Here is a 27,512-nt window from a genome sequence, read left to right as displayed (position 1 = left end):
CACCTGCCTTTGGCCCAGGGCGCGATCCTGGAGACCCGGGATCGAATCCCACGTCAGGCTCCTGATGCATGGAGCCTGCTTCTCCCTCTGCCTATGTCTCTGCCTCTCTCTCTCTCTCTCTGTGTGACTATCATAAATAAATAAATAATTTTTAAAAAAAAGAGAGAGAGAGAGAGGGAATAAATAAAGCAGCAAGGTGATGAACTGCTTGGCTGTATTCCAGCTGTAGTCAGGAACACTAGGCTAATAAGCAGTCATCTTCTGCCAAAATACTTTTTAGATATGGAATTCAGTTTTAGTAAAGGAGAAAAGAAGCTTTCTTTCTTGTTTTTTGGTGTGTAGATACACTGAGAATAAGTAAGCAGCCCTGTTGTTGGTTTTTTTTTTTCCTAAAGTATTTGTAAACAGTAACATTTAAAGAAAGCATAGATCATTGATGTTTTGAGTTAGAAGCAATGATAGACTTCCTCAGTAGGGAAACATCAGAGCTCATGTGGTGTACAACTTTCACTTTTTAACCAGAAGTAAAAACTAAGGCTTTGTAGTTATTTATTCTTTAGCCCATACAGAATGTTTACCAGATATCTATACTGTTTTGGCATATATACTACAGTACATATAGCACATATACTCTGATGCTATATTTTAGAAAACCAGTCAGCTCATTTATCAGCTCATCAGAACCGATTTATTCATTTTTCTTTTGCTCAGAACTATAATGTGCTCTTGTTCTGTAATAATTTAGTTGACTTTTAAATCAGTACACTAAAGTATAAAGGTAGTTAACTGGTGCAGATACCATTATGCCTAACTTTTAAAGGCATCACTAATTGATATCAGAAAACTGGATAGGAAACCAAAAAAAAAGGAGAACTGGATAGGGCTTCAGATTCCTTGCATTTGAAGAGCCATCAATGCAGCCTGTTTTCCATTTCTGCTCTAGCCCTAAATGTTCTGTGGCTGAGTGGCCAAGTCTTATACATGTGTGTTTGGCATCTAGCACAATACCTGGTGCATACCTGATAATGAACAGATATTTGTTAAACTGAAATGTCCCTGAAGAAGCCCTTCTGGATAGTTGCTGAGATAATGAAGTGTGTCATAGTGAAAGGTTCTACTCTCTCTACTCAGTTCACCAAAACTCAAAACCTTAACTTAGGCTTAAGACTCGAAAACCCTAACTTAATGTTATTCACACTAAGTAGACTTTCTAAGTCATCTTATTCTAGTGACCTGCACAATATGAAAACTTACATGTTTGAGCCCACCCTGTTGACATTGGCATTAACTGGTAATTTTTTTTTTTTTTTAAGATTGTATTTCTTTAAGAGAGAGACAGAGCACAAATAGTGAGAGGGGCAGAGGGCAAGGAGAAACACACTCCCTGCTGAGCAGGGAACGTAACTCAGAGCTCAATCCCAGGACCCCCGAGATCATGACCTGAGCCAAATGAAGGCAGACACTTAACTGACTGAGCCACCCAGGCACTCCAAATGTAATTCTACTGCATCCCACAGTAGTAGTCTTCCCAGAATTTCTGTGATACAGAACACTGAGTTACTCTTGTCCATATCTTTTTCTACTGCATTTCTGTTTTCTCCAATCCTAGTGTAGCCAATGGTAAGCAGCCTTTTCCACATATGAGTCAAATCTAGGAAATAACATATTTACAGAACTACACTAGAAAGGTTGGGGTTTTTTCAGCCATTTTTTTTAGATTTTATTTATTTATTTATTCATAAGAGACACAGAGACAGAGAGTTAGCAGAGACACAGGCAGAGGGAGAAGCAGACTCCACGCAGGGAGCCCGATGTGGCACTCGATCCCAGAACTCCAGGATCATGCCCTGGGCCGAAGGCAGGCGCCAAACCACTGAGCCACTCAGGGATCCCCCTTTCAGCCATTTTATCTTTGTCATGAAACAGCAATCTGTATTCAGACTTTTTTTTTTTCAATTTGCTCATTCCAGAAAGGTATCTCTTTGGGCTGAAATTTCATTCAGCCCCTACATAATTCATACAAACTGCAGTAATGCAGCGTGATGCTTTTCCGTTCAACAAATGTTGTTATTTGCTCAGACTCTTCTAAATCTGTTTATTTTTGCCATTTTTTCTTTTCGATTAATCTTACTAGCTACTTAATATTAAAATATGCATTTCTTTTTTTTTTTTTTTTTAATTTATTTATGATAGTCACACAGAGAGACAGAGAGAGAGAGAGAGAGAGGCAGAGACACAGGCAGAGGGAGAAGCAGGCTCCATGCACCGGGAGCCCGACGTGGGATTCGATCCCGGGTCTCCAGGATCGCGCCCTGGGCCAAAGGCAGGCACTAAACCGCTGCGCCACCCAGGGATCCCAAAATATGCATTTCTTATAGTTCCTTTTAATGTTCTTTAGAATAAGAGATTTTTATTGCAAACAAGATAAGCAGCTACATCATTAACACAAAATCATTTGTATTTATGTTGTTATCAGACTTTCCTCTTCTTAGAAGTCATCATAGCAAAAATTTAGGTTTTACTGAGAAGATGGCTGATGGGGGGCTGATGGCAAACCTTACAAGGTTTAGTTTTTTTTAAACTTCTTATCACAAAAACAACTGGAATTTAAGAATTTTACTGTAAGAACCAAGCTTTAAATAGGCCTAAGAGTGACCATGGATTCTAGGATGTATATGGTCACCAATGAAATGAGGGATGTATAGGTTTCATTTGTCATTTTGGACAAAACCTTATGTGTCTAGGGTAATTTTAAATTAGTATAGAGACCCAGCTAGATGTTAACCTTTCCCGTTATTACTAGAAAACCCTATTTTCTAACTTAAAGAGATCCCTGCCAAAAAATAAACTTTTTCCTACAAGTTTATTTGTATGAAAACGTTTTCAAAACACACACAAAAGGGCAGCCCAGGTGGCTCAGCGGTTTAGCCCATGGCGTAATCCTGGAGACCCGGGATCAAGTCCCACGTCGGGCTCCCTGCATGGAGCCTGTTTCTCCCTCTACCTGAGTCTCTGCCTCTCTCTCTCTCTGTCTCTCTCATGAATAAATAAATAAAATCTTAAACACACACACACACACACACACACACACACACACCAGACTGCAGTTAAATCAAAAAGATTCTTTTGCTGCCCAAATTGTTTAAATCCTACCCTTGTTAATTATTAATAAATCCTTCAGAAACACTCCCCTAGTCTTAAAGTGTACCCTACTCTTTTTTTTTAAAGGTTTCTTTTTTTTATTTATTTGAGAGAGAGCGCATGAGCAGGGGAAGGAGTAAGAGGGAGAAGCAGACTCCCTGCTGAGCAAGGAGACCAATACAGGACTTGAACCCAGGACCCTGGGATCATGACCTGAGCCAAACATAGACACTTAACCGACTGAGCCACCCAGGCACCCAAATTAAAGCTTTTTAGTAAGTGAATTTTGTGTTTGTCAATGCAGTCTTTTAAAATAAATCTTATTTATTTGTTTTAGAGAGCAAGAGAGTGGGGGAGGGGCACAAGAAAAGAGAGAAACTCAAGTGGACTCTGTGCTGAGTGCAGAACTTGATGCAGGGCTCGATCTCAAAACCCTGAGATCACGAGCTGAGTTGAAACCAAGAGCCAGGTGCTTAACCATCTGCACCACCCAGATGCCCCCCCTTCAATGCAATTTTTAAAAAAAGATTCCTTTAGGGATCCCTGGGTGGCGCAGCGGTTTGGCGCCTGCCTTTGGCCCAGGGCGCGATCCTGGAGACCCGGGATCGAATCCCACATCAGGCTCCCGGTGCATGGAGCCTGCTTCTCCCTCTGCCTGTGTCTCTGCCTCTCTCTCTCTCTGTGACTATCATAAATAAATAAAAATTAAAAAAAAATTTAAAAAAAAATAAAAAAAATTAAAAATAAAAAAAGATTCCTTTATTAGCAGTCATTCATATATGCTTTTTTCCTTACTAAAGAAGCAGTCAAACACAATGTAGACCTTTTGCTACTATCATTGTTCTTTTCTGAGCCATTCATTCTGTGAAATTCTAATACGTTATATAAACTTAAGATTTTTCCTATATTCTCTTGAAAAACTTTTTCTAAACCTGAACAAGGAGAAGAAAATTATAGTAAAATATGGCTATATCTTCATTTACCTTCTCTTTCTCAGAATAAATAGAAAAATAGATGTCCTTCTATGCTTTAAAATGACTTCACAGAACGCCTGGGTGGCTCAGCAGTTGAGTGTCTGCATTCGACTCAGGGCATGATCCCGGGATCCGGGATCAAGTCCCACATCGGGCTCCTTGCAGAGAGCCTGCTTCTCCCTCTGCCTGTGTCTCTTCCTCTCTCTCTGTGTCTCTCATGAATAAATAAAACTTGGGCAGCCTGGGTGGCTCAGCGGTTTAGTGCCGCCTTCAACCCAAGGCGTGATCCTGGTGACCCGGGATCGAATCCCACATTGGGCTCCCAGCATGGAGGCTGCTTCTCCTTCTGCATGTGTCTCTGCCTCTCTCTCTCTCTCTGTGTATCTCTCATGAATAAATAAATAAAATCTTTTTAAAAATAAAAACAAAAAGTAAAAAAAAAATGACTTCACTATTGTAAATCATATGTATACACAAGGAGTAGTTTGCTCTGCTATGTAATTACTGTTAGGAGAGCAGAAGCATGTATCCAAAACAACGAAACGATAATTAAGAAAATAGGCTTTAGGGGGATCCCTGGGTGGCTCAGTGGTTTAGCGCCTGCCCTCGGCCCAGGGTGTAATCCTGGAGTCCCAGGATGGAGTCCCATGTTGGGCTCCCTGCATGGAGCCTGCTTCTCCCTCTGCCTGTGTCTCTGCCCTCTCTCTCTCTCTCTCTCATTAATAAATACATAAGGGATCCCTGGGTGGCGCAGCGGTTTGGCACCTGCCTTTGGCCCGGGGCACGATCCTGTAGACCCGGGATCGAATCCCACGTCGGGCTCCCGGTGCATGGAGCCTGCTTCTCCCTCTGCCTGTGTCTCTGCCTCTCTGTCTCTCTCTGTGTGACTATCATGAATAAATAAATAAAATCTTTAAAAAAAAAAAAAAAAAAAAAATAAATAAATAAATAAATAAATACATAAAATTTTAAAAAATAGGCTTTAATTGTGGTAAAAAACTTGAGGAATAGGGATAGCGGAATAACCCAGGACCCAATTTTAAAATTAGAAGCACAAAGGATGAGAAATGACGTGACAAAACAATAGGAAAACATCTGAGCTGGTACAATCTGTACATCATAAGAACTAAAAGATAAAAAGTTGAGGGCAGCCCCGGTGGCGCAGTGGTTTGGCGCCGCCTGCAGCCTGGGGTGTGATCCTGGAGACCCGGGATCGAGTCCCACATCGGGCTCCCTGCGTGGAGCCTGCTTCTCCCTCTGCCTGTGTCTCTGCCTCTCTCTCTCTCTCTCTCTCTCTGTGTCTATGAATAAATAAATAAAATCTTAAAAAAAAAAAGATTAAAAAAAATGATAAAAAGTTGAGTTGATAACTATATTGAAAGTTATGAATGAATAGAATAAGAACATATGTAGAAGAATACAATGATATGTGAGAGAAAATTTAAATCCATGATGGCTCAGTGGATAAGGCTGGCAAGATAGGCTCCCAACTTTGGCATTGACTCTCAGTCCCTCTCCTGTTGTGTACAGCTGAAAAACAAAAGAACAGTGGCTAGAATGGAAGAGAGGACATGGGTCAAAATAGAACAGAAGAGAGATACTTCCTCTACAGAGAAGATACTTATGGCAGAGAAGGTCAAGTTAGAAGAGCAACTAGAAGAGCCTATGGAAAAATAAAAGTGAGGTTTGACAGATACCAAGAACTTCCTGCAGAGGAGCTGAAAATGGTGGAGGAGGCAAAATTATATGATATTTAGGAAATCTGCAAGGACTTGCTAGACGTTGCAGGTATTTTGGAGAAAGCAACACAATGTGTGCAAAAGAAGAAATTAAAGATGACAACCCTGTAAACCTGTAGAAAAGCCTCATATTGACTGAAGTCCGCATTCAGAAGGTGTTCAGAAAGCACAGCTTACTCGAATTGAGCGAGCAGTGCTTCAAACTGAGCCAAGTCTGAGTTTGTGAGGCTTTGTTCTGCATTCTTGTTGAAGGGGAAGAGCTGGCACAGGTGAGGTACAAGCTTGTGGGCTTACACCAAGACCTGCCCTGGTGGGTGTGGTGAAAGAAGCTTAACTGCCTCTAACTAGCTTCTATAACTCTTGAAAGGCTGGCTCATCTTTTCTTATCTATAAGTACTTTGATCTTTTCCCAAACCTTGTTGGAAAACCCAAGTGACTAAACACACAACGGGATTAATGAACTCTAATTCAGGAGTCATTGATTTTTAGGATTCCATGTTTAATAGTTTCATATATCTAGAGGAGAGGCCAGTGGGACACTCCTAGAGCTCCAGGGTGTCATGAATAAGCTATATTGGTTCAAACTCTGGTGACATCAAAGTACCTTAAGTGAATACAGTGTCTTTGGGAATTCTTTGTGGTTACTAGGCTGTGCCTGGCTGCACTGTGGTTCTTTGGTTCTTCTGCATCTCACTGTAGTGTGTGGATTAAGGCCCTAATGTGTTTGTTTTTCTTAAAGATATATAATTGAAGGCAAAAGGAACTAGCAATTTAAAAAGAGTAATGGACATAAAACCTCATACCTAAATAAATCAAACTGTTAACTACAGTGCAAAAGAAAACCAAACCAGAAAACAAAACATGGAATTCCAAATTCTAAAGATGAGAGTTCCAGATGAACAACAGAGAAAATACAATTAAGGAAAGAGTCAAAGGCTCAAAACAGGTTGGGGAAAAAAAAAATTTCAACCAGACAATTAGGAAAGTACCTGTCAGTATATAAGCATATAAGAAATTCATCCACCATCAAACTACAAAGGAAAAAATTTTAGGAAAAAAGAAAGATGACTTTACACGTAGACATTATAGAAAAGATAATCCCAGGCAATAGTTTAAAAATACTTGAGGAAAGAGGCTCATTAATATGGCTAGACTGTGATTTTTCTTAGAAAACTGAAAAAAACATTTTGAAACTTTGTAGAACCTAAAAGTTTACTGACACAAACCTCCTGTCACTTAGCTCCTTTAACAGTAACTGTGAAGGATCTGTGTTTTTCTCTACTTGGAAGTTAATAAATTAGCCTGCCATCATTTCATGGATGCTGGCAGAAAAGAAAGCCAGATTATTACTCACAGTGATAGCCGTATCCAAAGTATTTCAGCATTTGTACCAAATTCCTGGAGTGTCAGTTCTACAAGGCATGCAAAAACCGGGAAATGGCTGTGCATGCAGTGAGTAAAGTTAGATAAGAGAATCTTTTATATTGGGCAGTAAGCTTCCCTGACCTCTGCCTCACATGTAAACATTATTTTTATTATTCTGGACAGTAGACAATCTACCCTTTTACTTGAAGGAGGCACTATCTCTTGTCTTCCAAGGATAGTTCTGTACAATTGTCCTTGAAACGATAGTGCAGAACAAAGGCAGCTGTGGCTCTTCACACAAGATATGTGGAAATAGAAGAAATCTGTGTAGAATTGTCTCCCAGTATTTTTACAGTATTAAAAAGGGAGGAGCAATGAAAAATGGTCACAGTTATTTCTTCTTTCATTCAACTAATTGAGCACTAGCCGTAGGCGTGGCCGTTTTGGGCACCGGGGATATAGTGATCAACAGTGCCCTAATGGAGCTCACATTTTAGTGGAAAAAATAGATAATAAATAGATGTGTAATACAACATGATAAGTCCTATAAAGAATCTAAAACAGGGTAAGAGGACAAATTGGCAGGGGAGTTATTTTATTTTATTTATTTTTTAAAGATTTTATTTTTATTTATTCTTGAGAGACACAGAGAGCAAGGCAGAGACCTAGGCAGAGAGAGAAGCAGGCTCACTGTGGGGAGGGAGCTTGATGTGGGTGGGACTTGATCCCAGAACCCTGGGATCACAACTTGAGCTAAAGGCAGACACTCAACCGCTGAGCCACCCAGGTATCCCAGGGGAGTTATTTTAAATTGTAAAATACTGTAGTGAAGTGTAAAGTCTGTGCAATAGAAATAGAAATATAAAAAGACATTGTCTGAATAGTAACAGAATTGTGATGATTGTGTGGAGTGAGAGGAGGAATAGGTGATTCATTACCACTAGTAAAAGGGGCTATTTAGGCCTTTAAAAGGTCATAGTGTTTTTGTTAGAAGTCAGTACTAATAATAATCCTAAGAATCAGTGTAGTTTGTTCTAAGTATTGAGATTTGGTGCAAATGAAAAGTAATCATATCTGAGGTACTTAAGTGGATGGAAAGAATAGATAATCTATTGTGGAAGGTACATAAACTGAAAGAATCACAAGAAAAATTATAGCATCATAAAGGAAAAAGAAATATTATGTTAAAATGCTAAGTGAATCCCCCATATCATAAAAATAAAGTTTGTTACAGTCTCATCTCATAAACTCCATAATGATAGTCCTTTTGTTTATTTAAACCCACTCCCCTTAATTTGTTTTTCCCCCATTCCACTTACTTGAAAGGATTTGAAAAGATTTAGAAAGTGATTTAAAGTAAGAATAAGAGAAGAGGATAATTAGATGGTATTTGGAATTTATAAACATGTTCTTATGGACACATTCTTCATGTAGCTGCTGCTTATGATTTACCCACATGAAAGTCCAGGCATAGTATTAAAAATAAGCTCTTTGGGGCAGCCAGGGTGGCTCAGTGGTTTAGCGCCACCTTCAGCCCAGGGTGTGATCCTGGAGATCTGGAGTTGAGTCCTACGTTGGGCTCCCTGCATGGAGCCTGCTTCTCCCTCTGCCTGTGTCTCTACCTCCTTCTCTCTGTGTCTCTCATGAATAAATAAATAAAATCTTTTAAAAATAATAATAAAATGAGCTCTCTGAAGAAATATTCTCCGTGAACTTAAAATTGTTTAGCCCATGGATATATTTGTCTGGTGATCTAATTGAGTGCCAGGATGAAGCTTAGAGGATTTAAAATATAAATTCATTGATTGATAGATGAGGGCTAGGTAGGAAACAAAAGCTTGAAGTCTCATTGGGAAGTAGGAGTACAAAAAGGGAAGCCATGTATTGTACAAACTGAGCATGCTTAGATGGAATCCCATCCTGCCTCATATAGAAGCAGCAGCAGGAGTGGGTGGGTAGGGTCAGGACATTTCTCACAGAATAGCAATGGATCTGCTGGACCTTACACCACAAAGCATGAAGGAGACATTCTTTCTTGTGAGCATTACTAGAAACATCACTACTGTCTCACATACATATTAGTATAAAACAAGAATACTTACTGCTACTACCCATACCTATTTAGAGAAGATTGTTGGAAAATAGATGGAATAAGAAAGATAAGTAAAAGATTTACCGTATGCTCTGTGGCACTTTGTTTTTCTGGCTAATAATTTTCATAGAATTTTTTTTATTTTTTATTTATTTATGATAGTCACAGAGAGAGAAAGAGAGAGACAGAGACATAGGCAGAGGGAGAAGCAGGCTCCATGCACCGGGAGCCCGACGTGGGATTTGATTCCGGGTCGCCAGGATCGCGCCCTGGGCCAAAGGCAGGCGCCAAACCGCTGCGCCACCCAGGGATCCCTAATTTTCATAGAATATTATAATTACTTGCATTCAGTCTTCCCATTCAAGTTGAATGCTCTCAGAGCTTTTTATTAATTTTTTTATACCCTGTCTGATACATTGGCTGGCAATTCTAATCATGCAGCAAGTGCTTTTAGAGTGGGTAGAAGTGCAATTTCTATAAAATTCAGGAAAAACGATATCAGGAAAATCCAAGTGTACTAATAGAAGTGTAAATTCAGCAACATGACAAGATAAATTCACAAAATTCGGCTACAGTTATGACCTGGTAGTGATAAAAAATTAAAAAACCTAGCACAGTATTAAAAATAGTATTTTATATTTTATTATTATTTTTTAAAGTTTATTTATTTATTTATGAGTGAGTGAGTGAGGCAGAGAGAGACAGGCAGAGGGAAGCAGGCACCCTGCAGGGATCCCAATGTGAGACTTGATCCTGGGACTCTGGGATCATGCCCTGAGCTGAAGGCAGATGCTCAACCACTGAGCCAGCCACCCAGGTATCCCTAAAAATAGAAATTAAAAAAAAAAAATTTTTTTTTATTTATTTATGATAGTCACAGAGAGAGAGAGAGGCAGAGACATAGGCAGAGGGAGAAGCAGGCTTCACGCACCGGGAGCCCGACGTGGGATTCGATCCCGGGCCTCCAGGATCGCGCCCCGGGCCAAAGGCAGGCGCTAAACCACTGCGCCACCCAGGGATCCCGAAATTTTTAAAGATAATAGTAATAAACAGTCTAATAAGGAAAGCTAGACATTCATTCAAAGAATTAAAAGTTTGGATCTAGCTAAGAAAAATTTAAATTACAATGTTATATTTATTCTAGAAAAAAACAAATATAGTATATAATCTTTTTGTGAGGTGAAGCAAAGAGCAAGAATTTGGAAGGATAGATTTCTAAATCTGGCCAGTTTTAAAATATATCCTAAAATGAAAGACATCACAACTATAGGACAGTGAAATAAACCAGGGATTCCAGAAATAAATTCAGTTTCTCAGGAGCCAGTTATATGACAACTGGGGAAACAAGAAGGACAGTGGAACAGCGTTGTTTTTTACTGCCTGCTGCTGAAAACGACAAGGAGGTTTGTAATAGATTACTTATGGTCTGTCTTCTATACTGTGTACCTTACGCTCCCACCAAATAGTTAAACATGAAAAAACTTAGAAGTAAATTAGTAAAGTAGGTCAGGATATTTATTTCAACTGTAGAGATATTTATTTCTGTGGAGAAATTTAAAACAGTTTTCAAGCTGCAATTGAACTGTTGAAGAATTATTCTTAAGGACCAAGGAAAAGTTTAGTGATATTAACTTTTTTTAAAGCTGTGTAATGAAAAATAAAAGATAAAGTGGAAACCAGCACTGGGAAATTGTGGTGAATATAAATAAAAGCTTAACATTTCAAAATGTATAAAATTTGCTTCGTACTGCGTTTTTACTAGACAAGGGCTTGATTTTATTTTATTTTATTTTTTAAGATTTTATTTTATTTATTCATGAGAGACAAAGAGAGAGGCAGAGAGGCAGAGACACAGGCAGAAGGAGAAGCAGGCTCCATGCAGGGAGCCCGACGTGGGACTCGATCCCGGGTCCCCAGGATCAGGCCCCGGGCCCAAGGCGGCGCTAAACCGCTGAGCCACCCGGGCTGCCCAGGGCCTGATTTTAATTCAGTGAAATGGCTCTTTAAAAAAAATAAGATTTTATTTATTTATTCATGAGAGGCAGAGACATAGGCAGAGGGAGAAGCAGGATCCTCGCAGGGTAGGACTCCATCCCAGGACCCCGGATCATGGCCTGAGCTCACCCACTGAGCCACCCAGGTGCCGCATGCAGATGCTCACCACTGAGCCACCCAGGTGCTGCAACCAAATGGCTCTTATATAAAAAACTAGCTAAGAAAACAAAAAGATCTGCTATCAGGGTTCTCAAAGTGCTCTGTAAGTCCTGTGAAACCCACAAAGTTACTTTGACTAAGGGGATGAAGGATTACGTCTTAGAAGAGGTGAAGGTGTGAACAGAGCCTTCCTTGGACAGCATTTGAAAGACTGGAGGGCAGCAAAAGTAATACAGAGAATAACTTTATAATGTTAGAGAGGTGCGGCAACTAAAAACAGACCCTCAGGAAATTGGTCACCTGGAAGGGTAAGCAAGAAGGAGGATGGAAGGTGGTGCTGAGTGCAGGCTTCAGCATCTGTCTCATGGACAACCATTGGAGGTGTGACACTCTGACAATAATCTGATTTTGTGTCCAGATCTGAATCTGAGATGACTGTGGTGTGCAGGATAGATTGAAAAGCAAGAAAGATCAGAGTTGGGGAGAGCAGCTATACTTAACAGTTATGAGAATCCTTGGGAGAAATTTTGGGGTTTGGTGTTAGAATTTCACCTGGAGAGTTAGTTCACTTTACATTTTGGACATCCAATTATGTGACTATTTTTGTCTTAGTGATGATTGCTTAGAAAGTTTAGTTACAGATAAATATATATGGGCTGATTCAACTAATTTCTGTATCTTCAAGGACCACATTTGTGTTGTTCCTCCATTTTGTTTCACTCCATGTTTTTTTTTTTATCATCTATTCAGTTGAATAGATGAATTGTAGTTTTAGATGCTGAATTGTAGTTTTATTTTACTTAGCCTTTATTCTTTAGAAGAAAATAGAGAATAAATGTACACATTATACGTATATAATCAATAAACGCAAAGGAACATTATAAAGCTCATTGTTGTAGGGGCCATGGAAAAATAAACACACATACATAGTTAATGGCTGGACATTGGAGTTTCTGAGGATTGTATCTTGCAGTAGATACTGAGAGCTATAAAGTTGTTCGTATTTATTAAACTGTTAATGTCACTTTTTTTTTTAAAGATTTTATTGATTTACTCATGAGAGACACAGAGAGAGGCAGAGACACAGGCAGAGGGAGAAGCAAGATCCCTGTGGGGAGCCCAATATGGGACTTGATCCTAGGACCCTAGGATCATGACCTGAGCCAAAGGCAGACGCTCAACCACTGAGACACCAGGTGCCCATATTAATGTCACTCTTGAAAATATATCACAAAGAAATAATCCAAGAGAAACAGTTCACATAATTATTTATAGCTGTAGTGCATAATAGTGAAAAAAAAAAAAAGAGAAGGAACACAAATGTACAGTGGTAGAGATTGGTTAAATAAATCATTTAATATAATGGAATGTGAAAAAGCCACCAGAAATGATTAAATAGGTCAGATAAATAAAAATGTACATAAATGTGTAAATTATCAAAATATGCATTATATCCTTGTAAGAATATATATGTAGCAAAAAGAAGTAAGAGGTCATGGGATGTTATAAATAACATTAAAGGATTGGTTTTTCTTCTCTGCAGAGTTAATATAATTGGTAGGTTTTTTTGAGATTAGCACCAGTTAAGAAGTGGGTTTTAGAAACTTTGTAAAATTTAGAGCTTTATGCATAATCTTTCTTCAGCTTCAGATTTATGCATAATCTTTCTTCAGCCTCTTTGTCCCTTTGTTTCAGGATTTAAGCATTGAGGAACAGTCAGAGTGTACTCAGGATTTTTACCAGAATGTGGCTGAAAGAATGCAGACTCGTGGAAAAGGTAATGTTTTGTTAGCCAGCCATAAAAGGGTTGCTAGTATTATACAGAATCGGACTGCTTTGTCTCTTAGTACTTTCTCTGTTTATCTGATGGCCTGGCTGGTTTGCCAACTCTGTCCTATAAACACCTCCATTGACATTCTGGTAACTGGTCTTACCCTTAGAGGGCCTTTGAATACCACCACCATGTGTATCACTCCAAGATAATCACAGCAGTTGGGTAATTTATTGCACAATGTTTAATCATTCCATTAGGGGTAAGGGGCAGAGTCTATTAAAACCCCTTAGGGGTTTCTAAACGAAATGCCCGTCTTGGATCACCATTTTGGTAAGTCATTTTTCGTCATCATGTATTCCTCAGATGGGTGGGGAGTGGAAAAAAAATTGACAATCACTGACTTAGAGCTGTAGGTTTTTAGAGATTTTTTTCTTGAATTTGACTTCCCCTGATGTTGGGCGTTAGGATATCCTTAGCATATATGTATATCTGAGAAATAAGCTCTACCTGTTCATCTCTAAAAGCTCCAAGGTTGTTTAGTAAACCTCAGGAAAATGAAAGAGTGAGTTGCCATCATTCTCAGTCTTGGGAATTTCAAGTGCTCCTCTGATGTAGCCGTGGGGAGGGACCCCTGCTGAGATCTTCCCACTGCCAAAACAGTTACAGTTAGAAGCAGTGATTCTGTAAAAAAAACAGTCCCAAAAGTTGTAAGTTTTTTAAACGGTATTTTTTTAATGTAACATCTTAAGCTTTTGTTTCTTGATATATTTAATGTATCACTAGTAAATTAGTTTTTTGCTATGTAGGAAAAGCTGTGAAAACTTACTCTTAATTTAAACTGTCCATCCTTCTCTTGAGCTTTTGTGTCCATTTGGATATTTCAGTGCCTCCAGAAAGAGTTGAAAAGATAATGGATCAGATTGAAAAGTACATCATGACTCGTCTCTATAAATATGTGTTCTGTCCAGAAACTACCGATGATGAGAAGAAAGATCTCGCTATTCAGAAGAGGATCAGGTTAGTTGTTTTGCTTTGTTTTGTATTTACTCTCTACCATCAAGAGAACACATTGTGGGAAAACACGGCCCTTGCATTTCAAACCTTGACAGCAAAAAACCCAGCAAAGGTACCCACCACCCTGAGCATCTAATCTTCTTCATGATGCCAAACGGAAAAGGACTATGGTAAATTGATAGAAGAAAAGGGCTGAAATCACCTTCCTGCTTATCCATCTGAGTCTAAGCAGCTTTAGAAAAGAAGCCGATCTGATGTTTGAGATTGTTTCAAATCTCCAAAATTTCCAAGGAACAGGAGGAAATTTCATTATTTTCTCACTTCATTAACAGTCTTGTCAGGCAAGAAGCTGTAAATATCCATGTGAAAGCAGTAGGTGTCATTATTCCTCCTCCCTACTAGAGGTGCTCATTATTTAGCTGTTCCTTTGATCACATCTTCCCACTCACACGGGATTGATAACACTTCCCAAAGCACTCCATCTTCCCTGGGCGGTAGAGTGAGCCCCAGGGCTCTGTATTCCAGTGGCAATGAAACCTTTAGAAAATAGGCTATCTGAATATGGGCATGGGTCCAAGGCTGGTTGTGGTAAGGTGCTCCTGGAGGAGGGGGCTTAGGAGTCCAAACAGGATTCCCAAACAGTGAGGCTGGTCATTAGTAGATCTCTTCTTGATAGTGTCACACCAGAAGCGAAGAGTTGGTTTTGAGAAGGTGGCAGATGGAGCCAGGAGGAACTAGATGGACTTTGGATTGATGTACAGGGTGAGAGCATTCATCAGGCAAGAATCTCTTCTGTGAAGCTAGGGTGTGACCAGGAAATTCAGGGATTCAGACTGCAGTGACACATGCTCGTTGATCTCCTGCCACCTCTGGTGTGCCTCAGAAGTTGAGGGCAGAACCTAAACGGACATTATGGTGTTGTACAATGAAGAAAGGAGCCGCAGTTCTCAAATCTTCAGTCTCAGATATCTTTCAGCCTCAGTATAATCTCATTTCAACCAGTATAATTGTCTTCTGCTTTTCTTGTGATAAATGCAGAAGAGAAGCCTCATTTTAGAATTCTGGTCACTTCCCCTGAGCTCCTGAGATGTTCATGCACAACGTGGTGGGGCCTAGGATTGCCTCATTCGTCAGTGGTGCCTGTATTTCCCCTTCACTGAAGGAAGAAATGACAGACAAATGACTGCCCGTTCTTGGAATTTTTTTTTTTTTTATTGTCTCTCCCTCTTTGTAGAGCCCTGCACTGGGTTACACCTCAGATGCTTTGTGTCCCTGTTAATGAAGAAATTTCAGAAGTATCTGATATGGTGGTGAAAGCAATCACAGGTCAGTGAACAGAGAGCTTTTTTATCTGGATGTTTCTCCCTTGAAGTTAACATAAGTCCATACCATAGAGATAGTAAAGTACCTAAAATGCAGACTGCCAAAGACATATTGAAATGCAGTAAAAGCAATTTGTAAGTGTGCTAGTTTTCTGAATTTGAAGCATTTATTTTAGTAGGTGAACTACATTTCTTTACTTTCTGTGACCTGGGTCTCTTATTTCTTGGGGCATTGAACTAAACTAAGGTTAAATGCAGTTAGGGCAGATTTCTTTTCTTTTCTTTTCTTTTCTTTTCTTTCTTTTCTTTTCTTTTCTTTTCTTTCTTTTCTTTTCCTTATTTTCTTTCTTTTTTGAAAGAGTAGTGATGGGGGCAGGGGGAAGGGAGAGGAGGGGCAGAAAGAGGGAGAGAGAGAATCTCCAGCAGCCTCCATGCCGAGTGCAGAACCCAACAGTAGGGATTGAGATTATGACCTGAGCCGAAGTCAAGAGTTGGACGCTTAACCAACTGAGCCACCCAGACACCCCAGCTAGGGCAAATTTCTTAAAACTCAGTTACATTTATATATTCAAAATAATTTTGGAGAGAGGAAGAGATTTGATGGGGCAAGGTAATCTCCATGCTACAGGTATATACTAAAATAATATCTCTCTAATTGGTTGTTAGTCAGAGATGTGCTTTGGATTATTTTTTTGGTTTGCTCAAGATGGAAATGAAGTACCCTGAACTGATGTGGCTCCACATCCTGGACAGGTCTAGGCACCTAATAAAGTTTCTGTTTCTTATTCATAGGACTAGCCCAGCAGAAGAAGTATACCATGAAAGTTACAAAAAATAAAAAAGAATCAAAACAAATTTTTCCTACTAGAGAAGGTATCCAACCTTGGTCAGGTTCTTTTTTATTAAGAAGAGTTGGAAAAACTTGCCTATTTAGAGTTGTTAATGAAATTCTGAGAAAGAAAGTTGATCAGTTGCTGTTAGCATTGGCTGGGGGCAAGCCATCAGGTAGGCTCCTTTGGTTATAAGAACTAGAGGAAGAAATGAGGGTTTGCTTAAGATACTGTCAAGTAGGAAAGGAAGCAGGACTCTCACAGGGCCTTCTAGGGACTATTATTAAGATGATTCTTCCACTCTCTCAGGTTCTGCTTCTCTTTGTATATCTTTGCTTTTTTAACTCCTGTTATTAAATGAATTATTCTCTGTAATTCCACTAGTAGAGTCTAACTGGCCTAGCTAAATACTGTTATCTTTGTTGTTCAGAGCTTTTCTGCAAGGCTGTGTTGTAGGTTTCATGAATTGACTGCTCTGGGTCAAAGCCCACTCTCACTCCTGCCTTTTGCTCTGGGAACTTCATAGGAGAATAAAGATGAGAAGCCTGAATATGGGGCCTTGTACTTGTGTTGTTTTTTTTTCTGAAGACTCTGGCCAAGTTCAAGACTAACTGGTTTATGTTTAAGTAATTCATAGGAATTTATGTCCCAGACTCTTTTTTGAAATGCCATAGGATAGACCTTGTAAAACCAGAAACTACAAGAGTCAGACCATTGTTTGCTTAAAAATAGAACTAAGAGAGGGTGCCAGGGTGGTTCAGTCAGTTGGGGCGTCTGCCTTTGGCTCAGGTCATGATCCCAGGGTCCTGGGATTGAGCCCTGCTTCGGGCTCCCTGCTCAGCAGAGAGCCTGCTTTTTCCTCTCCCTCTGCTGCTCCCCTGCTTGTCCTCTCTGTGTGTGTGTCTCAAATGAAAAACAAAAACAGAATTAAGAGGATTTCAGTATATCAACAGTTTATTAATATAATTTAAAAAAAAAGAATTTGAGGAGATTCTTTGATAGTGGGAATTTGACCACAAAAATTTAAAAGCCTTCCTACTCTTTCTTGTCTTAGCCCCCATATCTTGCCAATCCAAGTGCAGATACATTTTGTGTATGATTACACAAGGCTGTATGATTACTTTCTTCCTAATCTAAAATTGTTAGCCTAAGTACAGGAGCAACCAGAGAGTATAGTCTGTAACAGTAGTCTTAAAAATGGAGACATCAGTTAAATTTCTCTAAATCATCCCATGTGTTACTACTAATCAGCACTGTCAGTTTTGTTGATAAATACACTGAATGAGGCATTTTCCATTTCATTTGACATCTGTCATCTAGTAGGTGGAGGCCAGGAATGCAATTAAACATCCTGCAGGACAGGACAGTCTCCTACAAAAAGGATGATCCTATCTAAAATATCATTAGTGCCAAGATTGAGAAATCATGACCAACAGGTGTAGCCTACTTTGTTTTCAAAACTTCATTAAAGATAAAACTAGACTCCTGCCAAGATGGAGTGCCCACACTCAGCCCGTCTTTCCTACTGATTACACATAAAAACCTTGAACGCAAACACAATTCAGGTGTCTGAGGGCTGTGAAAAGTAAATAATAGACAGACTAGGGTGGGAAATAGTAGAAGAATTAATACAGTTATGAGTTTCCTGTTCTGTTATTTTCTCCCAGATCCCCTCGTTTACGCTTTAGAGCGGTGTGCTGGGGAGTCCAGCAGTGTGCTGGGGAGTTCCCCCCTAAAAACTTCTTTCAGGCTTAAAGGATGCTAGGAAGGGGAAGGGTCACTGTAGAACAAAGAGTGTGGGAGGAATCTCCACCCCCCATGCTTACTCCTTTTTTCCTTCCCTTCTTTTCCTTTTTTTTTTTTTTAAAGATTTATTTATTCATGAGAGACACAGAGAGAGAGACGCAGAGACAGACACAGGCAGAGGGAGAAGCACGCTCCCCGCAGGGAGCCCAATGTGGGACTCGATCCCAGATCCTGGAATCACGCCCTGAGCCAAAGGCAGGTGCCCAACCGCTGAGCCCCCCAGGCATCCCCCTTCTCTTCCTTTTTACACTCTAGGCTCTCCCTCTTGGCATTGGCAGCAACACATGGTTCCAGATAAAAGAATAAACATTAATGGGAAAGTGGCTAAAAGTTTAAAATAAAGAATAAAAACCAATAATAAAAGGTAGGAAGCTAAATAGGATAAATTAAAGTAGTAAAAAAAGGTTTTAAAAAAAAGTCTTCCCCCAAATCTTTTTTGTAATATGTTCTACTCAAATAGAAAAAGTAGACTAAGATATATTAACAATAATTACAACCCATAATTAAAAGATTGAAGGAACTAAGCTATAAAATAAGCAAAAGCACATGACAGACGTGTGGGTACAGGGAATGAAAGCATTAATAAATTAAAATCTGGCCTCCACACTGTCCTATGTCTCTGCCCCCCACCCCCCACCTGCTCTTCCATGGCTGGTGGTCCCCTGGGCACCAACTTCAGGGATGGGAGCTGGGAGCAGAAAGAACTCCGGTGTGCACCACCATCCTGTCTGAATTGGAAACTCTTATTCCCGCTATTGGCCAGAAATTGCTGTCAAATTAACCTGCCTCAGTTGTTTCTTTCACGTTGCTCCAGATTGCAAGCAGAAACGCACATCGGAGGGCACATTCCCTCCTTCTTGTGTGGTTCTAGTGGTGCTGACAACTATTCCCTATTACTCCCTAGTCTTTGTGACACAGGGAGTGCATTTATAAGAGCCCACCACTTGGTGGTCGTTAGAGACAATGAAGTAATTTTTCTCTGAGGGAAATGAATGGTATTTATGAGATTAAATTTTATACCCTGCTCTATCCTCTGTGCTAACTAGTAGGTATAAATGTCATAAAGGTGCTGTAGATGTTTATAGCTGTTGAGGATTTATATGCCATGGGGACTGGCTGCTCTGACCTACCTATATGTGGATAGATTTCAGCAGCTGTAGTTTGATATCCAATACAGTGATGCTTTGTATTGTACCCACTTTTCCAAAAAGCAGTATGCTTTCTAAACTGACTTTAACAGGGTACTAGAGGAAGAGAATCAGGAAAAACTCTTTGTAATTATTCAACGAGCTCATGAGGAGTTTATCATTGTGATTAAAAGCATTGATTTTTAATAGAGTCAGATTGGATTTCAAATCCTCCCACTGTCACTTACTGTCTATATAATTTTAGGCAAATTATCAAACTTCTCTCAATGCCAGTTCCCTTCCCAGTAGTAGGGATGAAAAGATGAAAAAGAAATAGGCTCATGGAGCACAGAAATAATGCACATAGTGTTTGGTTCATGGTCACACATCCTGAAAGAATGAGCTAGTGCTTATGTTTTTTTGTGGTCAGATTTTTTTTTAAGATTTTATTTATTCATGAGAGACACACAGAGAAAGAGGCAGAGGCAGAGACACAGGCAGAGGGAGAAGCAGGCTCCCTGCATGGAGCCTGACATGGGACTCGATCCTGGGTCTCCAGGATCAGGCCCTGGACTGAAAGCAGCGCTAAACCACTGAGCCACCGGGGCTGCCCAGATTTTTTATATATTAAATTATCTGCCATAGAAGGGGTTAGCGAGGGTACCGCTGTAACTCGATAGATTAAAAAATGATTATTCTAATGCTTCTTTTATGGAATTGTTTCTCATTGGAAGCAGTGTCTTTTCTGCTTTATAGATATCATTGAAATGGATTCAAAGCGTGTACCTCGAGATAAGTTGGCCTGCATCACCAAGTGTAGCAAGCACATCTTCAATGCTATTAAGATCACCAAGAATGAGCCAGCCTCAGCCGATGACTTTTTACCAACTCTCATCTACATTGTTTTGAAGGGCAACCCCCCACGTCTTCAGTCCAATATCCAGTATATCACCCGCTTCTGCAACCCAAGCCGATTGATGACTGGAGAGGATGGCTACTATTTCACCAATCTGGTAAATATTTGATTTCTTGGAATTACAGAGAAGAACCAATGAAAGTACTTATTTTAGGGATGTAACAGATCACTTACGGTCTAGTGACTGTTTAATGCCTCTGAGTTGAGCTGAGAATGCTTGCTTGGTGTCACATAGCACACGTGACCATGCAAATTCCTCACCTCTCAGTACTCGACCAGAAATTGTGGTACTCGTATGGAAAACGTGATAGCCATGTGGAGGATCTCTGCTGCTTGTTGGCCATCGCTCTCCTAGGTCCTGGGTAAAAGGGCCATTCACTTAGTTGGGTTGTTTAACCATGAATGAATCAGATCATGGATTTTTATTTTTTTCTTAAAGGACTTAAGAATTATTTTTTGTTTTATTTCTATAAGTGATCTCTTAGAACTGAATACTGAGATTTTAAAAGGGTCAGCTTAGAGCATGTGAAATGATTTTCAAGTACTGTTAACAGTGCTAATTGATCCTAGGCAAGACAGGATTACAGTATATATGTCTAAGTAGTAAGGCTGAGTACTTTCTTTTACTGACGACTACACTTTGGTCTGTTTGCTGTAGACTAGGTTTACTAGTGAATTTAAGCCTCAAAACACCCTCTGTGCTTTCTTTCCTATGTTGGAAGTTGTATAGGGTAATAGGGAAAGAAAGCTAATGTTACATAAGGAAGCGTTTCTAGTAAATTGTCTAAATAGATGGTACTTGAATCTCTAAGACGTCCAGAAATTTGTTATGATTTGTTTTTACATCGTAAATATGTATTCACCTTTGTACCTAATTTTGTATTGTGTTTTCCTTTAAATGGGTTCCCAAAAGTATATAAGCTTCCAGTCCCTCAAAACCTGGACCTGTCATTCATCACCCTCAACCATTGGGGTTCAGCTGCTCGACTTTGGAGAGCTCTTTTCCTTTTTTCAAGTTTTTATTTAAATTCTAGTTAGTTAACATACAGTGTAATATTAGTTCCAGGAGTAGAATTTAATGATTCATCACTTACATACAATACCTGGTGCTCATCTCAAGTGCCCTCCTTAATATTTTTTTTTAATTTTTATTTATTTATGATAGTCACAGAGAGAGAGAGAGAGAGAGAGAGGCAGAGACACAGGCAGAGGGAGAAGCAGGTTCCATGCACCGGGAGCCCGACGTAGGATTCGATCCCGGGTCTCCAGGATCGCGCCCTGGGCCAAAGGCAGGCGCCAAACCGCTGCGCCACCCAGGGATCCCCTCAAGTGCCCTCCTTAATATCCATCACCCATTTAACCCATCCCAGGAATGCTCTTTTTCAGAACAATGCTTTCTCCATTATTTGAGGTATTTTTTTTTTTAAGATTTATTTATTTATTTGTTTGTTTATGGTAGACAGAGAGAGAGAGAGAGAGAGGCAGAGACACAGGCAGAGGGAGAAGCAGGCTTCATGCCGGGAGCCTGATGCGGGACTCGATCCCGGGACTCCAGGATTGTGCCCCGGGCCAAAGGCAGTTGCCAAACCACTGAGCCACCCAGGGATCTTCCCATTATTTGCAGTATTTATCATCCTTCCAAACACATGGTCGTTTAAACTATACTTCCCAAAAAAGTTTAAGTGACTGAAGTACTCATTTCTTTTTTTTTTTAAAGATTGTATTTATTATTTATTTGAGAGAGAGAGAGCATGAACAGGCAGAGGGAGAGGGACAAGCAGACTCACTACTGAGCAGGGAGCCTGACACGGGACTTGATCCAAGGACCCTGAGATCATGACCTGAGTCGAAGGCAGGTTCTTAACCAACTGAGCCACCCAGGTACCCCTGAAGTACTAATTTCTTTTTTTATTTTTTTTTAATATTTTAATTATTTATTCATGAGAGACACAGAGAGAGAGGGACAGAGACATAGGCAGAGGGAGAAGCAGGTTCCCTACAGGGAACCTGATAGAGGACTCGAACCAGGATCCTGGGATCACGACCTGAGCCGAAGGCCAATGCTCAACCACTGAGCCCCCAGGTGCCCCGAAGTACTCATTTCTTAACATAATTGAAACATGTTCTTGACTGCTAGAGAAGAGCCTTTTGGATTTACTTCCTAATCTAGGGAACATTAGATGATCTGAAAATCCCTGAGAAGTATGGGATGGAGACATGACTGGTAGTAGAAGAAATGAGCAGGACCAGGAGGTGTTTGAGGGTAGCCCTCATGGTCAGCAATGGAGGCTGCTGGTTCACCGCTTCCTGCCACTTCCCAGAGCCTTGACCTGCAGCCTTAACTATGTTTGCACCTTATTTCTCCATCTTCTTGTCTGATTCAGAGTCTGGCTTCTACTCCTGTGCTTCAGTGAAACTGCTCTAACAAAAGTGAAAAATCTGCCAGTTGTCAAAGCCCATGAAAACTCTCAGTCTTTTCTTACTTCTTTTAACACTTTTGATAACTCCTTTGTTCTAGAACTTCCTATGTCTTTTGGATTTCACAATTCTACTCCTTCCTTGTCTCTTTGTAGGCTTTATGTCCTCTACTTCCTCTTGAATTGTGTTATTCCCTAGGGTTCTGTCCTCTGCATTTCTCTCCCTAGGCTGTCTCCTCTGGTCTCAGCTCTGCTGTCACCTGTACAGTGATGATATACAGGCTTGTGTCACCTGTTTTGCCATCAGACTGAACTCCACTTCCAGTTATTTATTATGCCTCAAATTTAATTTGTTCAAAACTGAAACTGTTTCCCCATCAAATGATTTTCTCTTTTCTGATATGTACTCTTTCCACTTGTGGCAATAGCATATATCCATGCCAGGAATGTTAGAATCATCTTAGATTCCTCCTCTGCAACACCTCCATAGACACAGTGCAAGCCTGTGTGGAAGGGTCAGTCAGGTGTAGTAGATTTGCTAAATATTCCTTAAAGTGGGGATCCCTGGGTGGCGCAGCGGTTTGGCGCCTGCCTTTGGCCCAGGGCGCGATCCTGGAGACCCGGGATCGAATCCCACATCAGGCTCCCGGTGCATGGAGCCTGCTTCTCCCTCTGCCTATGTCTCTGCCTCTCTCTCTCTCTCTCTCTGTGACTATCATAAATAAATAAAAATTAAAAAAAAAAATATATTCCTTAAAGTGATTCACTTTTTTTGAGCAATAATGAAGGATCCTGGGAATGAGTTTCTCAGAAGAAATTCTGAGAGCTGCCTGTTTTCCTCTGTTTATATTGCATGCCTTGTGAAAATGCACTTTTTTTTTTTTTTTTTTTTTTTAATGTGAGGGGCAGCTGGTTGCCTCAGTCAATGGAATATGTGAACTCTTGATCTCGGGGTTATGGGTTTGAGCTCCATGTTGGGTATGGAGATTACTTAAAAAATACAGATAAAAATGAATAAATAAAAAATAAAAACATGAAAACCTATCTTCCTTGTAGAAAGATTAAACCAGTATAAGAAAGTATAGCTAACAGGTGTCTGTTTGTTCAACTGAGCATTTGCCCCAGGATTTCTTTACTAATAATTGCTCCCATTTATTCATTGCCTGTTGCTGACCTGTGAGCTAATAAGCATGTTGCATGTGCTGGGCTGTTGAATTCTCACTAGAAATCTGGATGGTATTTCCTGTTTTACAGATGCAGAAACCTCAGAGAGCATAGGTAACTTTCCTAGGTTCACAAACTCTTAGGCTGTCATGTGACAGAGGTGACAACTCAGGTTGCCTGATTTCAGAGTTTATTCTTTAAACTATTTGATGTTAAAGGACCAAAAGTCCCCCAAGGACCAGAAGTTTGTGTGCCACACTGGTCCCGGAAAATGCGCCCAGTAGCTACCATGCCTTGAGTGAGCACTGTGGGGTGGGCTAGACCTTGAGAAAGAATGGCCGTATGGCACATGTTCCCCAGAGTTCCTGGCCACAGCAGTGATTCCTCTTCCTTGCAACGTGTCAGGGACACAAAGAGCCTCCAAGGTTGAGGAATAATTCATTTTTTGTCCACATGAAGTTCTGTAGTAGCCCATGTATAACAAACACCTAAGGTGCCTTCTCTAGTATTTCACTCTGTACAAGATCCCTGGACCTTTGAATAGCCCAAGGAGAGGACTGAATTTTAGACAGACTCAATGGCAATTGGCAATTTGGCTTTTCTTTTTTTTTTTTTTTTAAGGAAGAAATGTATTGTTTCAGATGAGATTATAAAGGAAACATGATTGGCTATGAGTTGATAATTTTTGAAGCTGAAGTCCAGTGTGGGTCATTAGACTGTTTCGTCTACTTTTGATTCCATTTTAAATTCACCATAATAAAAGGATTTAAATATATATATTTGAATATTTGTAGCTTTCCTCATATAACTATAGTAAATAACATTCTGGTTTTTTTTGTAGTGCTGTGCTGTGGCTTTCATTGAGAAATTAGATGCTCAGTCTTTGAATTTAAGTCAAGAAGATTTTGATCGATACATGTCTGGCCAGACTTCTCCCAGGAAGCAAGAATCTGAGAATTGGTCTCCTGATGCCTGCTTAGGGGTTAAGCAAATGTATAAGAACTTGGATCTTCTGTCTCAGTTGAATGAACGGCAAGAAAGGATCATGAGTGAAGCAAAAAAACTTGAAAAAGACCTAATAGAATGGACGGATGGAATTGCAAAAGAGGTACAAGACATTGTTGAGAAATACCCGCTTGAAATTAAGCCCCCAAATCAATCTTTAGCAGCTATTGACTCTGAAAATGTTGAAAACGATAAACTTCCTCCACCATTGCAACCTCAAGTTTATGCAGGATGATAAAAATTTACGTGGATAGTATTTATTTGAGCCTAAATTGTAGCTAGCCCTTATTATAGTCCATGATTGGGATCTAGACTATAACTTAATTGCTTATAAATGTCAGAGCATTTTTAAAGGTACAGTTTGTGGGGATTGTTTTGTTTGTTTTGTTTTTCCTGGCAGGGGAAGCATAGTAAATAATAAAATACTATTTATTTGAGTTAACTGAAATAGATTCATTTCAGGTTTATTGAAAGTTTTGTCTAAATCTATTTTTTTCTCCATGATTTTCCTATGTGCTTCCTCTGTGGCATTCACTGTGGTTTGGATTTGGGTAAATAATTGCCTTTAAAGGATAAAACAAATGAATGCTACAAAATATATGTTTAAGGGAATTCAATGGTACCACTATTCTACACTTTGAAATAATTTTATAATTGTAAAAGATAGAAGATATATTGATAAGTAAATATGTAAAATTGTAAATATGTAAAACAAAAAAAGGAATGGTGTCTGCTGTGCATGGCATTTCATGTGTTAATTTGTTTAGTTTAAAATGAAGTATATTGAATGTTTGCCTTTAACTCCATTTTATTTGGTTTGCCCCACTTAAATGAATCTAGAAGTGTTTAGACATACTTCCCTTAAAATGTTGCCTCCATCTTTAACAATATGTTAGTCTTGATTTAGGTTCTGTACAGTCAGAGACTGTGACACCATTGAGGTTCAGAATAATTTTTAGGTCACATAAAGTTACTATTCAGGATAGTCATTTGAAGACTTTGAACCATGCTTCTTGCACCTTTTTCCTCCACTCATTCAGGAAATCTATATAGAGTTCTTTGTAAAGGAGCTGGTCCTGGGTCTGGATCAGAAGAAAGGAATGAATAGGACTCCACCGATGAGAGCCATTTTTTTTGGGGGGGCGGGGGGGGGAGTTGTCTCTCAGACCCCTCACGTGCACAGGTGCCTTTCTGCCTCTGTAGCATATTTTTGACTTGACGGACAACCCAGACACATGTCATATAAACTTATTTCAGAGTTTCTCAACCTCAATACTACTGACATTCGGGGGCTGAGGATTTTTTGTTATGGGGGCTTCCCTGTGCATTGTAGGATACTTAGCAGTATTCTTGGCTTCTTTACCCCCTAGACACTAGTGGCACCCCCCACAGTTGTGAAAGAATATCTCCAGACATTGCCAAATGTTTCTGGGAGTGGGAGGGTGGCAAAATCATCCCCAGTTAAGAACCACTGATCTGTTTCTTAAGTGAGGAAATTATCCTCCTGGTGGTTAATATAATGTAACCAAAGAATATTGCATTAAATGCACAGTACAGTTAACCGATATTCATTGAGATTTTACAGCCACTGGCAGTGTGGAACCTTTTCTAATCCTAAAGGAACCCTTCATAACTTAAATATGCCATGTATGATCCTCCGTCCAGTCACTGATTTCTACACATTACCAGTGCACCTGTGACTTTGTGAGTAATTTCTAGGGCACCATTCTGAAAAAAGGTCACATCACGCAAGTAGTTAAGGTTTCTTTGCTTTCCCAATATCTTCCTAATAGGGTACCACAAACTTCTGGTGCAGTATTTTGGAATAAATCTAGGGTGAGTATAAAACTTTATCCTATACTTAAATTTACATGTAAGATCCATCAGGTTAACACACCTGTTGTCATAAAGCACTGAAGATGTGAAGCAGTTAACTAAGTCACTGATCACTGAGCTCACATGGAGTCTAGTGAGTTACTATCAAATGCCTGTGAGAATCTGCACTTAAAAACCCAGGCCCAAGCGATTTCTGTAGAAGACGGTCCCCTTGTTCCTTTGTTCTTTTCTATGTACTTTCTAGGTGCTAATCCAGGTATACACACTCTTAATTCTCCTGGGAATATACAGTTCTTTTAGTCATTGTACACTATATTTGTTAAATAAAACGTGCATATCGGCCTCCCATAAAAGCTGTCTTCTTTTGATTTCTTACATATCGTTAAGTTGTTGAATTGATTTCTTTGTATATCTCATATTAATTGAATTCTTTAAATATGAACTCTTGCCTTAGGTAGAGGCTTATATTTCTCTTAAGTCAGCTTCAATACTGTGTGTGGCCAGTTTCTGTCTTCTCAACAAGAATATATTGCTATTTTATGTACTATAAATATAACTGGAATAAACTTTTGGAACAGAAGTCCATATTAATAAGACTTCATGATCCATCCCTCTTCCAGCTAGATTTTTAGTTTTTTATCTTAGGAAAATATTCATTACTAATATTGTCATGTTATAGAATTTTCCTATTTAAGTCACAACCATCATTATTACCATTACCATTCCAAAAAAGGAAACATTAGTGACATTCCAGTTAAAATTATGAACAAGAGAAGGATGTTTGCTGTCACTAATATTCCCATTGTTCTGAAAGTTTTACCGCAAGTACTCAGTCT

The 27,512-nt window shown here is 39.6% G+C and overlaps 1 protein-coding gene and 1 pseudogene across 6 annotated transcripts in view; both read left to right on the top strand.

The window, feature by feature from the left end:
- RABGEF1 (RAB guanine nucleotide exchange factor 1) overlaps positions 1–27,029 on the top strand; it is a 69,015-nt gene extending 41,986 nt beyond the window's left edge. For 4 of the 6 annotated variants that reach the window (XM_077908340.1, XM_077908344.1, XM_077908342.1 and 1 more), the window contains exons 5-9: positions 13,161–13,242; positions 14,124–14,256; positions 15,488–15,579; positions 20,095–20,351; positions 24,677–27,029. In XM_077908340.1, coding sequence (XP_077764466.1) covers positions 13,161–13,242; positions 14,124–14,256; positions 15,488–15,579; positions 20,095–20,351; positions 24,677–25,075 — 963 coding nt within the window. In that variant the 3' untranslated portion in view covers positions 25,076–27,029. Of the gene's footprint in view, positions 1–5,964; positions 6,124–13,160; positions 13,243–14,123; positions 14,257–15,487; positions 15,580–20,094; positions 20,352–21,971; positions 22,136–24,676 lie in introns of those variants that run through there. The other 2 variants (XM_077908341.1, XM_077908345.1) reach the window with 2 other exon arrangements.
- On the top strand, positions 5,092–9,495 carry LOC144319769 (grpE protein homolog 1, mitochondrial pseudogene; annotated as a pseudogene).
- Positions 27,030–27,512: the final 483 nt, after the last annotated feature.

The sequence above is a fragment of the Canis aureus genome, chromosome 8, assembly GCF_053574225.1.
Source record: "Canis aureus isolate CA01 chromosome 8, VMU_Caureus_v.1.0, whole genome shotgun sequence".
Classification (NCBI taxonomy): domain Eukaryota; kingdom Metazoa; phylum Chordata; class Mammalia; order Carnivora; family Canidae; genus Canis; species Canis aureus.
This window is presented reverse-complemented; position numbering and strand designations above follow the sequence as displayed.